Genomic DNA, 12,979 nt, shown 5'->3' with positions numbered 1-12,979 from the left:
TTGAATAACTGTAGTCGGTACATCCACAGTGTTGTTCGGGAGGGAGTTCCTAGATTTTGACATATTTTTGGCCCCTCGTTTCGGACAGACCCATAAGTGGGAACTCTCTGCGTCTACTCTATCGAACCCTTTCCTACTTTTAAAGACCTCTATCAGGTCACCCCTCAGCCTTCACTTTTCGAGAGAAAAGAGCTCCAGCCTATTCAGTCTTTCCTGGTTGGTATAACCTCTCAGTTCTGTCTCATCCTTGTGAATCTTCATTGCACCTTCTCCACTGCCTCAAATCCTTTTCATGATATGGGAACACAAGCATAGAAAAACCATTTACAATAAGAATTTTTTGGGCGTTTGTCTCTGAGAGGCCCAGATCAGTGATTGATTCAGAAAGGTAGGGTAACTTCCATTGGAGTAAGGGAGCGGGTAAACTCACCAGTGAAGTTTCCTCCAATCACGTAAGGAATCACCCCCTCGGGCCAGACTCGCTCGGGGCGGGAGGTGGAAGCTCGGCGCGTTCGACTGCGAGTCTCGTTCTTCCGGAACTTTCTGCCCCTCCGCTGTGTGGACTTTCCTTTACCATTCCGGAGTCTGACACCTACATGTGATAAGAGGAGGTCTGAGAACACGGCAACAGCACAGAACAAACACCAAGAACCTGGAGCAAGGTTAAGTTATCGGCAGTTCTGTAATGCAGTGAAATCATTCACCATGTGTGTGGGAGAGCAGAATTCTACCCACTCTGGTTATCCCTGTCTCCTGATGATGTCGCTGGAGAGATGGGAGAGGGAGAGAATTCTAAGGAGAACACTACTTCAAAGTGGCATTTGCCCAATAATTGTAAAACGAAACACAGCAAGAATTATAGAATGGTTACAGCACAGAAGGAGGCCATTCAACCCGTCAAACCTGTGCCAGCTCTCTGCAAGAGCAATTTAGCTAGTCGCCCTCCCCTGCCCTTCCCCAGCAAATTTTCTCTCTTCAGGTGCTTATCCAATTCCCTTTTGAAAGCCGGGATTGAATCTGCCTCCACCACATTCTCAGGCAGTGCATTCCACATCCTATCCACTCACTGCACGAAGAAATGTGTCCTCATGTCACCTCTGGTTCTTTTGTCAATCACCTTAAATCAGTGTCCTCTGGTTCTCGATCCCTCTGCCAATGGAAACAGTTTCCCTCCATCTACTCTGTCCAGACTCCTCATCTATCAAATCTCCTCTCAACCTTCTCTTCTCTAAAGAGAACTGCCCCAGCTTCTCCAATCTATCCATGTAACTGAAGTCCCTCATCCCTGGAACCACGCTCCTAAAATTTTTCTGCACCCTCTCCAATGCCTTCACGTCCTTCCGAAAGTGCGGTGCCCAGAACTGAACAAATTACTTGAATATCGGTTATGTTCAGTAACAGTGTAGGCATCGCTCCTTCTCACATCACCGCCAAGGGTCACAAGGGATAGAAAAAGGGTTGAAAGCATTCCCAGCACTTCATTTGTGGCTCAAACTGATTATGTTAACCATCAATGACCTATTTGTGTACCAGTTTCTTACTTTTAAGCATTTATGAAATAGCTGTTCCAGCAGCAAAGAAACAAGCTACCAAAATACTCTTCCCAAGCCCATTGTTCCAACCTCAGTGAGACCGTTAACTTTAAAACATGAGATACAATCTCCCCAGACCAATTTGAAGAGTTACTCCACAAGATTTCAGATTTTAAGACTTGTGTTGTAACAACTAAACTAAAAATCGCCATTAATTAAACATTACTTTTCAAGTAGTTAATTACAGAGAAAGGAATTTGCCTTCATTTATTTAAACCATTCGAAAACCCCACATCATGTCGCACAGTCCTCACTGAAGCAATATCCTTGCAGCTAAAAGTCCCAAACACCTCCCACTTTCAATGGGCTGAATCTCCCAGTCCTTCTCAAAGTCAAAGTCCTCTTTGCTCCCTTCTTCCAAGCACTTTTGACCTGGACATCCATGAAGAAGGCGATCTCCAGTGATCCTGTTGGTCTTTTCTTCTCCGTAAACCTCAACTTTCAAACTGGGTTCAAGTCTTCACAGCCTTTTACTGTGTCAGTGTTCAGAGAGCAGGCATTCCTTTTCTCTGTGTCCTGAAACTGCCACCACTGCTCTTTGTCTTCTGGTCTTCCTTACAGTCTGTAGACTTCCCCAAGCCTGTGGAATTTATCCAAAAATCAAAAGTCAATAGTCACTTGCTTTCCAATATGCAGAGGCCAGATGTCTGGCTACAGCAGAGCAACCTGGGCTTTCCTTGGTTTCCAGGTGCAACTCACATTTACATTCTCAGAGCCACTGGCTCCTTGTTTACAATCTGAAGATCTCGGAGGGTGAAACTCATTGTTCTTCAGGTGTTAAAACCTTGCCTTCTGCTTTTCAAAAGGGTCTTTGATCTGGGTTCTTTGTTGCCCTGGTAACCAAGATCCCTGTCTTGTCCTTAAGCAGAATTGATGCGAGGTCACCTGGTTCTTCTGACTCCATCTTTACACAATGTCAAAAATCACAGTTTTTAAAACATAATCATGCTACAAAGTCCAGCATTCGTAACACCCATCGCTTTGTTAATTATAAATTCCAAGACACACATTTCCGGAGAAAGAGAGAGAGAGAAAAAAGTGAACATTTAGATAGCACTTTAACACTTCCCTCAAAAAGAGCTCAAATTAGGAACTGACAGCAATAATTCCCCTTTCACTTCAGGTTAAGACTGCATGGGGTTTTACCTCTCCGTCTGTTGCTGCTGAGTTGGCCAGCTCTATCGTTCTTCAGCAGGCTCGTTCCATTCGAGTGTAGACCATTTAACTGATCTGAGAGAAAAAAAAAGCTGCTAATACTTCATTTGATCAAACAAGCATCACTACGATAATTTAAAGTGAGATTCTAAGGCCATCCAGAATAGTGTACCTGATGCCAGTTTGTTGCATAATAATTCTTTTTCTTTTGGGCCTCCTTATCTCGAGAGACAATGGATACGCGCCTGGAGGTGGTCAGTTGCATAATAATTACTGTCACAGTTACACAGCTGTAAAGCTCTACTGCTGCACTAAAGGATTACATTTCTTAAGTATTGCTGAAAACAGAGACATGTCATTGAAGCTTTTCGTCTTGCAGTCAGCCACGACTACTTGATAAAGTTTCTACCCAACTGAGTGAGCAAATCCCAAACCTAGTAAGTAGCATTTGAAAGTTCGTATGTGTGTCAGAGTGCACGTAATGTGGAAGTGCGTGTATTTGTGAGTACGAGTGCGTATGTGCGCATGTGTATGTACATGTGAGAGTGTATATGTGACAGTATATGTGTTTATGAGTGCACAAGTATGTGTCTGTGAGTCTGTGTGTGTCTCACCGCCTACCCTCCCAAGTGATAAATGGTCAGCTGAATGATCACAGTGAGAGTGGATATGTGGAGATGTTCCTAATGATGGTTTGCACCTTCTAAGTCAAGAAGGGAATAAAGGAACAGACTTCAGAGGGATAAATAAGGTACAGCAGACCACAGGCTGGCTTACAAATTCTAGGTGGTGCAAAGTTGGCCAGACATTTTAATTTTTAAACAAAAACTTTGCTGAAATATATCGATGCAACTATTGGCAGCATGCTTCATTTGTAAAATAAATAAATGGCCTTAGGTTATCTCAGTGGCCTTGGATGTGCAATGATGCTTGAAATAGACTCAGTCACCTCTCTAATCCCTAAGCCAGTAATCTGCTGCTATAGTCTTCCAACACAAGCAGTATCTGTGTTATGCCCCAGACATATTAAGTCCCAGTGAAATAAGGGGCTTGATCTCTCACTCAAGAGGATGATAGCATAGCGGTAATATTACTGGACTAGTAATCCAGAAGTCCATACTAATGCTCTGATGACATGAGTTCAAATCCCACCCCAGCCACTGGGAGAATTTAAATTCAATTAAATAATAAATCTGGAATAAAATACTCGTCTCTTTCACAATTCTCACGAAACGACTGGATTATCGTAAAAACCCACCTGCTTCACTCATGCCCTTTAGGGAAGGAAATCTGCTGTCCTTACCTGGTCTGACCCACACATGACTCCAGACCCACAGCAATGTGGCTGACGCTTAACTGCCCTCTGAAATGGCCGAACAAGCCACTCCGTTGCATCAAACCACTACAGAGAATAGCACTGTGGATGTACCTACACAGCAAAGACAGCAGCGGTTCAAAAAGGCAGCTCACCACCACTTTTGCAAGGGCAATTAGGGATGGTCAATAAATGCTGGTCTTGCTGGTGAAGCTCACGTTCCAAGAACAATGTTCTTTTTAGATTAGAGTTTCCATAGAGCGAGATCAGGCATCTGGCCTTGTACACAAAGCATCTGTGATCTGCCATGCCCAGTGTAAACAATGAATCCACTGGCATATACATTGGAACCAGTGACAGTACCCAACCCTCCAGCATCACCCTGAAGTCTCCAGGAATGAAGGATGAATCTCCTGGAACTTCTTCATGGAAAAGAAGCAGACAGGAACTTTAAAATTGTGGGGTTTTTTTTCACATTTTGTTTAAGACTTATAAAAAATACTGAAGAAGCAGGGATGAAAAGACGGTTTGATAGACAGTGAGGAATCACCCAATTAGATAATGAACAGTCTGCCTGCTGTCCAATCGGTGTGGAAAGGCATCGCCGTGTGAGGATGTACCTGCCGGGTGATAAAAATCTCCAGGAATACGTCCAACCAGAGTTGGCAACCTCCAAAGCAGTATGGGTTGCCCTGGTAGCTCTTGATCTCTCTGAAACCAGCAGAGCAGTGACACAGAGAGAGGCCCCAATACTTGGTGTAAAAATGAAAAGCTACTCATGTGTTAACTAAACAACAGAAAATACATGGAAGTGAAATAGTTCCATTATTATGATGAGTACAGCAATAAAATGCTGCAACTCTCACCAATACTTCAAAATAGTTCCAAAAACAACTGACGCCCCTCTTCATAGGCGTTCTCTGTCATGAATTTTGTAACTTGCACTTCATGTCCACGATAAAAAAAAAATTAGCTTCCAGCCCTTCAAAACACTCCTGCAGGGGATGCAGAGATGAAATGGGCCCACATCAGAGACGCCATCTATGACTCAGCAATGACCACCTTTGGCAAACGTGAGAAGCAGAATGCAGACTGGTTTCAATTTCACTTTGAAGAGCTGGAACCTGTCGTAGCCGCTAAGCGCACTGCACTGTTGAACGACAAGAAAGCCCACAGCGAGTTCACATCCGTAGCACTTAAAGTAGCCAGAAGCGCTGCACAAAGAACAGCCAGGCGCAGTGCAAATGACGACTGGCAACACCTATGCAGTCATATTCAGCTGGCCTCCGACACTGGAAACATCAGAGGAATGTATGATGGCATTAAGAGAGCTTTAGGGCCAACCATCAAGAAGATCGCCCCGCTCAAATCTAAATCAGGGGAAACGATCACTGACCAACACAAGCAAATGGACCGCTGGGTGGAGCACTACCTAGAACTGTACTCCAGGGAAAATGTCACTGATTCCGCCCTCAATGCAGCCCAGTCCCTGCCAGTCATGGATGAGCTGGACAAACAGCCAACAAAATCAGGACTCAGCGATGCCACTGTTTGCTAGCCAGTGGAAAAGCCCCTGGAAAGGACGGTATTACCCCTGAAATAATCAAGAGTGCCAAGCCTGCTATACTCTCAGCACTCCATGAACTGCTTTGCCTGTGCTGGGATGAGGGAGCAGTATCACAGGACACACGCGATGCCAATATCATCACCCTCTATAAGAACAAGGGTGACCACGGTGACTGCAACAACTACTGTGGAATCTCCCTGCTCAGCATAGTGGGGAAAGTCTTCGCTCGAGTAGTTTTAAACAGACTCCAGAAGCTGGCTGAGCATGTCTACCCTGAGGCACAGTGTGGCTTTCGAGCAGAGAGATCCACCATTGACATGCTGTTCTCCTTCACCAGCTACAGGAGAAATGCCACGAACAACAGATGCCCCTCTACGTTGCTTTCATTGATCTCACCAAAGCCTTTGACCTCGTCAGCAGACGTGGTTGCTTCAGACTACTAGCAAAGATCGGATGTCCACCAAAGCTACTAAGTATCATCACCTCATTCCATGACAATATGAAAGACACAATTCAGCATTGCGGTGCCTCATCAGACCCCTTTCCTATCCTGAGTGGCGTGGAACAGGGCTGTGCTCTCACACCTACACTGTTTGGGATTTTCTTCTCACTGCTGATCTCACATGCTTTCAAGTCTTCAGAAGAAGGAATTTTCCTCTACATAAGATCAGATGGCAGGTTGTTCAACCTTGCCCGTCTTAGAGCGAAGACCAAGCGAGGACTGAAAGTCCTCATCAGGGAACTCCTCTTTGCTGACGATGCTGCTTTAACATCTCACATTGAAGAGTGTCTGCAGAGACTTATCGACAGGCTCGCGGCTGACTGCAACGAATTTGGCCCAACCATCAGCCTCAAGAAAACAAACATCATGGGACAGGACGTCAGAAATGCTCCATTCATCCATATCGGCGAACACGCTCTGAAAGTGGTTCAAGAGTTCACCGACCTACATAGGGGAGGCGGTGGTATTGTCACTGGACGAATAACCCAGAGACGCAGGTATTGCTCTGGGGACGTGGATTCAAATCACACCACAGCAGAGGGTGGAATCTGAATTCAATTAATCAATCTGGAATTTTAAAAAAAGCTAGTCTAATGATGGCCATGAAACCAATGTCGATTGTTGCAAAAACCCATCTGGTTCACTAATGTCCTTTAGGGAAGGAAATCTGCTGTCCTTACCTGGTCTGGCCTACATGTGACTCCAGATCCACAGCAATGTGGTTAACTCTTACATGCCCTTGAAATGGCCTAGCAAGCCACTCAGTTCAAGGGCAATTTGGGATGGGCAATAAATGCTGGCCTGGCCTGCGATGCCCACATCCCATGAAAGAATAAATTAAAAAAACCAAAGGCTCAACTATCACCAGTAACCTGTCTCTTGATTCAGAAATCAACAAGCGCATGGGAAAAGGCGTCCGCTGCTATGTCCAGACTGGCCAAGAGGGTGTGGGAAAATGGCGCACTGACACGGAACACAAAAGTCCGAGTGTATCAAGCCTGTGTCCTCAATACCTTGCTCGACGGCAGCGAGGCCTGGACAACGTATGGCAGCCAAGAGCAACATCTCAACTCATTCCATCTTCGCTGCCTGCGGAGAATCCTTGGCATCAGGTGGCAGGACCGCATCTCCAACACAGAAGTCCTCGAGGCGGCCAACATCCCCAGCATATACACCCTACTGAGCCAGCGGCGCTTGAGATGGCTTGGCCACGTGAGCCGCATGGAAGATGGCAGGATCCCCAAGAACACATTGTACAGCGAGCGCGTCACTGGTATCAGACCCACCGGCCGTCCATGTCTCCGCTTTAAAGACGTCTGCAAACGCGACATGAAGTCTTGTGACATTGACCACAAGTCGTGGGAGTCAGTTGTCAGTGATCGCCAGAGCTGACGGACAGCCATAAAGGCTAAAGAGTGGCGAGTCGAAGAAACTTAGCAGTTGGCAGGAAAAAAGACAGAAGCGCAAGGAGAGAGCCAACTGTGGAACAGCCCCAACAACCAATTTTATCTGCAGCGCCTGTGGAAGAGTCTGTCACTCTAGAATTGACCTTTATAGCCACTCCAGGCGCTGCTTCATATACCACTGACCACCTCCAGGCGCTTACCCATTGTCTCTCGAGACAAGAAGGCCGAAGAAGAAGAAGACAGTGAGAGAGGAGTTGAAGAGCCTGGATTGCCAACCTGATGATGTGGTGATATACCCCTCTTTGGAGTCAAGTTGAAATAATCATGGAATCATACAGCACAAGTTGAGAGGAGATTTTCTGGAACTGAGGGGTCTGGACAGAGGAGACAGGGAGGGACTGTTCCCATTGGCAGAAGGGTCGAGAACCAGAGGACACCAATTTAAGGTGACTGGCAAAAGAGCCAGAGGTGACAGGAAGAGAAACTTTTTTTTTTGCAGTGTGGTTCGGATCTGGCAGGCAGGCCTCGGAGTGTGGTGGAGGAAGATTCAATCGTGACTTTGGAAAGAGAACTAAACAATTATCTGAAAAGAAAAAAATTTACAGTGCTCGGGAAAAAGGTGGTGGAGTGGGACGAGCTGAGTTGCACTTGCCAAGAGCCGGCACGGACACAACGGGCCGAATAGCCTCCTTCAGTGTTATAACCATTCTAGGAGGCAGCCATTCAACCCACCATAGGAACATGGGAACAGAAGCAGGCTGTTTCGCCCTTCTATCCTGAACTGCCATTGAATGAGATCATGGCTGACCTGTGACCTATCTGCACATTGTCGTCTTCGCCCCATATCCTTTAACACTCTCTAAATCTGAGATTTAAAATTAACAATTGACCTAGCATCAATTTCCCTTGGCGGAAAAGAGTGGTATGGGCTCTATGAAAGAGCTACCCAATTTGTCCCACTCTCCTGCTTTTTTTCCCCCAACGTCCAGCAACATTTTCCTTTTCAACTTTCCATTCCTTTTGAAAGTTATGATTGAACCTGCTTCCAGCACCCTCTCAGGCAGCACATTCCAGATCACAACAACTCGCTGCTTAAAAATAATTCTTAACTCTCCCCGAGTTCTTTTGCCACTGATGATAAATCTGTATCCCCTGGTTACTGACCCTCCTGCCAGTAGAAACATTTTCTTATTTACTCTGTCAAAACACTTCACAATTCTGAACACCTTATTCAATCTCCCCCTAATCTACTTCCAATTGCTTCCAATTTCCACCCTTCTCTCACCTTTACATGTTCCATCTCTGACATTTCCCTTCCCTTCCTCGACTTCTCTGTCTCCATCTCTGGGGATAGGTTGTCTACTAATGTCCATAATAAGCCCACCGACTCCCACAGCTATCTCGACTACACTTCTTCACACCCTACCTCCTGTCAGGACTCCATTCCATTCTCCCAGTTTCTCCGTCTCCGACGCATCTGCTCTGATGATGCTACCTTCCATGACGGTGCTTCTGATATGACCTCCTTTTTCCTCAACTGAGGATTTCCCCCCACTGTGGTTGACAGGGCCCTCAACCGTGTCCGACCCATTCCCCGCACCTCTACCCTCACCCCTTCCCCTCCCTCCCAGAACCGTGACAGGGTTCCCCTTGTCCTCACTTTTCATCCCACCAGCCTCCATATCCAAAGGATCATCCTCCGCCATTTCCGCCACCTCCAGCGTGATGCCACTACCAGTCGCATCTTCCCCTCCCTTCCCCTGTCAGCATTCCGAAGGGATCGTTCCCTCCGCGACACCCTGGTCCACTCCTCCATTACCCCCACCACCTCGTCCCCGTCCCAGGGCACCTTCCCCTGCAATCGCAGGAGGTGTAATACCTGCCCATTTACCTCCTCTCTCCTCACTATCCCAGGCCCCAAACACTCCTTTCAGGTGAAGCAGCGATTTACTTGTACTTCTTTCAATGTAGTATACTGTATTCGCTGCTCACAGTGTGGTCTCCTCTACATTGGGGAGACTAAGCGCAGACTGGGTGACCGCTTTGCGGAACATCTCCGCTCAGTCCGCAAGCAGGACCCTGAGCTTCCGGTTGCTTGCCATTTCAACACTCCCCCCTGCTCTCATGCTCACATCTCTGTCCTGGGATTGCTGCAGTGTTCCAGTGAACATCAACGCAAGCTCGAGGAACAGCATCTCATCTACCGATTAGGCACACTACAGCCTGCCGGACTGAACATTGAGTTCAATAATTTCAGAGCATGACAGCCCCCCCATTTTACTTTCATTTTTAGTTATTTTTTCTTCCTTTTTTTTTACATTCCTTCTTACATTTTTTACAATCTTTTTTTGCATTTATTTCATTTCATCTTAGTTTGTTCAGTTTGCTTACCCACTGTTTTTTTCAGGTTGTTTTTCTTCAGGTTTGCACTTGCTGCTGTTCAATATTCAGTGTATTCACACCTAATCTGTACTAATGCTTTGTCTTTCAACACACCATTAACATATTGTTTGCCTTTGCTCCGTGACCTTTTGGTCAGCTATGTGGCCTGGTCCAATCTGCACCTTCTCCTTTGTTACCTCTTGCCCCACCCCCACCTCACTTGTTCATAATCTGTGACTTTTCTAATATTTGTCAGTTCCGAAGAAGGGTCACTGACCCGAAACGTTAACTCTGCTTCTCTTTCCACAGATGCTGCCAGACCTGCTGAGTGATTCCAGCATTTCTTGTTTTTGTTTCAGATTTCCAGCATCCGCAGTATTTTGCTTTTATCCCCCTAATCTACTCTGCTCTAAGGAGAACAACCCCAGTTTCTCCAGTCTCTCCACATGGCTGAAGTCCCTCATCCCTGGGACTATTAATCCAAACGGTACAATTAATTTTACACATGTCCTGGTTGACACAGACTGCTCTCTGTGGCATCACCTTGGGAAAAATAAATAAGGCGCAGAAACTGACAGTTCACTTGGCAAGTGCATAGTCCAGGCAAATTTCCCCAAACCTATGTGAAGCCTCAGAGGAAGTGAAGCCAACAGGTCCTTGCCTGGCAACACGGATTTCCCACTTTCTCCAACAGCCATCATTCCCAACTGCAGAGAATGGTTTCAGAACATTTTTTATTTATTCCATTCATGGGATCGGGGCGTCGCTGGTAAGGCCAGCATTTACAGCCTATTCCTAATTGCCCTTGAGGTAGTGGTGAGCTAGGCCATTTTCAGAGGGCAGTTAAGAGTCAACCACATTGCTGTGGGCCTGGAGTCACATCTAGGCCAGAACAGGTAAGGACAGCAGATTTTCCTCCTTAAAGGAACATGAGTGAACCAGATAGTTTTTCATGACAATCCTATATTATCATGGTCGCCAATATTGACACTAGCTTTTTGTTCCAGATTTATTTCATCATTTAGGCTGTGTAGGATGTAGCCCTCCTCTTGCCCTTTTCCATTTATCTCTATCCCTTGCTGCTCTCGCCCATTTGCTTCCTCAGTATGATATTATCTCACCTTCTTCTCGATTTCCCCATTCTTCTTTTCCCTGTTCTTGGCTGCCACTCCATTCGTCTTTTTGTCCACCTGTTATCATTTCTTCGAGCAACATGCTCAGCCCATTTGGGTTCTTTTATCTTCTGAATGACGTCCTTAACTCTGGTTTTCTCGCACATTTCATTCCACCTGATTTTATCACGAATGGAGATGTGTAACAATGGTCTCTCTGGGCTGTACACAGTTTTTGCAGTTGTCCATGTTTCTGCACACCCACCCTCCCCACCATGTCATGGTCAGTCGCACACACTGATCATACACCCTCCTTCTTAATGCCACTGGTATTTTCTTATCACACAGAATATTTCAGCCACTACGATGGGATTTGAACTCCTATCTTTGGATTATTAGTCCAGGCCTCTGATTTACTAATCCATTAAAACGATCACTATGCCACTATTTTCCACCTTAGAGATCCCAGTTTGTGGCTATCCCGATCTATCACGAGGTGTTCCACAGTTTGAGATATGGGGGTAGAATGAGTTAGAGAACAAGATAATGCACTAGACTTTCTTCCAACACAGTGAGTATGTAGCAGGAAGGACAAGGGATAAGAAGGCTTTTGTTTATACAATAGTTGTCACAGTCTCAGACAGAGCCAATGAAGGACTCGATAAAGTGCATTCACTGTTGTAACGCTGTCCAGGGAACAAGTGGAAAGTTCATGTAAGCATTAATCATAACCATAGCAGAGAGAGAGAGAGAGAGCAGAAGAAAAAGGTTGCACCAGAGGAAGAAGTTAGAGTTCAGGATCACTGGTCACACTTGTTTCGTGGTGTCCTGTTGGAGAGATGTTAGGAGACCTTCCCTGATATATGTACTGGTTGAAGAAATAAACAGATCCTCATTAAACATCAGCACACACTGAGCTAAATAGAGAATACTAGGAGACAGAGTCTAACTACACAGCTTCCAAAACAAACCATCAAGGAGTTGTTCAAACACACCCAATATTTACAAGGCAGGAACACTTCCTGCAAGTTTAAAAATACCTAGGCAACACTGCAGCTCCCTTCACACAATACAATAAACTTGGTAATAACTCGAAATTGGTAATAACTGCTTTCCTTTGTCGTGACGCTTGATTTGTAAAGGAAGTAAAACGATAAGCTTTAAACAAGCACTGCAGATCATAACAACTCGCATTTCTATAACCTTAAATGTTAAAAGCAGTGCCCAATGGAAATATATGAGAAAGCTGGCAGGGATAGATTAGGATGACAGACTGAAAGCTTTGCTGATAAAGACTTACATTTCTGTAGCGCCTTTCATGACCTCAAGATGTCCCAAATCGCTTTACAGCCAATGAAATACTATTGAATGCAAAATATATGGCGGCCAATGTGCACACAGCAAGATCCCACAAACAGCAATGTGATGTAGACAAGATTCACTGTTTTCCTAATGTTGGTTGAATGATTTTTTTTTATGGCCAGGCCACCAGGGAGAACTCCTCTGCTCCTCTTCAAATAAGTGCCATGGGATCTTTTATGTCCACCTGAGAGGGCAGGCGGGGCCTCAGTTCAACGTCTCAGCTGAAAGGCGGCACCTTGGACAGTACAGCACTCCCTCAGTACTGCACTGGAGTGGTAGCCTAGATACTGTGCTTAAGTCTCTGGAGTGGGACTTGAACCCACAACCTTCTGACTCAGGGGCGCGAGTGCTTCCCACTGAGCTACAGCTGAGAAGATGCAGCTTGAGAAGTGACGAGGTGAAGGCTTTAGAGGAAGTTTCAGAGAGTGGACCGAGTGAAAGCCTTACCAGCAATGGTAGGCTGAAGGAACATAAGGCTGGAGGAGGCTGCAGCGATAAGTTGGGCAATGGACATGACCACATTCGAAGATGAGGGTAAGGAGTTTAAATATGCTAAACAGGAAGAGAGAGTTAGTACAGGGGAACG

The 12,979-nt window shown here is 45.7% G+C and overlaps 1 protein-coding gene across 2 annotated transcripts in view; it reads right to left on the bottom strand.

The window, feature by feature from the left end:
• LOC137357265 (bone morphogenetic protein 1-like) overlaps nucleotides 1–12,979 on the bottom strand; it is a 126,380-nt gene that overhangs the window by 51,324 nt on the left and 62,077 nt on the right. The window contains exons 3-4 of one of the 2 annotated variants that reach the window (XM_068023484.1): nucleotides 2,739–2,822; nucleotides 431–592 (exon numbers count right to left, since the gene is read on the bottom strand). In XM_068023484.1, coding sequence (XP_067879585.1) covers nucleotides 431–592; nucleotides 2,739–2,822 — 246 coding nt within the window. The remainder of the gene's footprint in view (nucleotides 1–430; nucleotides 593–2,738; nucleotides 2,823–12,979) is intronic. The other variant, XM_068023485.1, reaches the window with a different exon arrangement.

This window comes from Heterodontus francisci, chromosome 47 (assembly GCF_036365525.1).
Source record: "Heterodontus francisci isolate sHetFra1 chromosome 47, sHetFra1.hap1, whole genome shotgun sequence".
Classification (NCBI taxonomy): domain Eukaryota; kingdom Metazoa; phylum Chordata; class Chondrichthyes; order Heterodontiformes; family Heterodontidae; genus Heterodontus; species Heterodontus francisci.
Note: the sequence above shows the minus strand (reverse complement) of the source record. Positions and strands in the feature narration are given on the sequence as shown.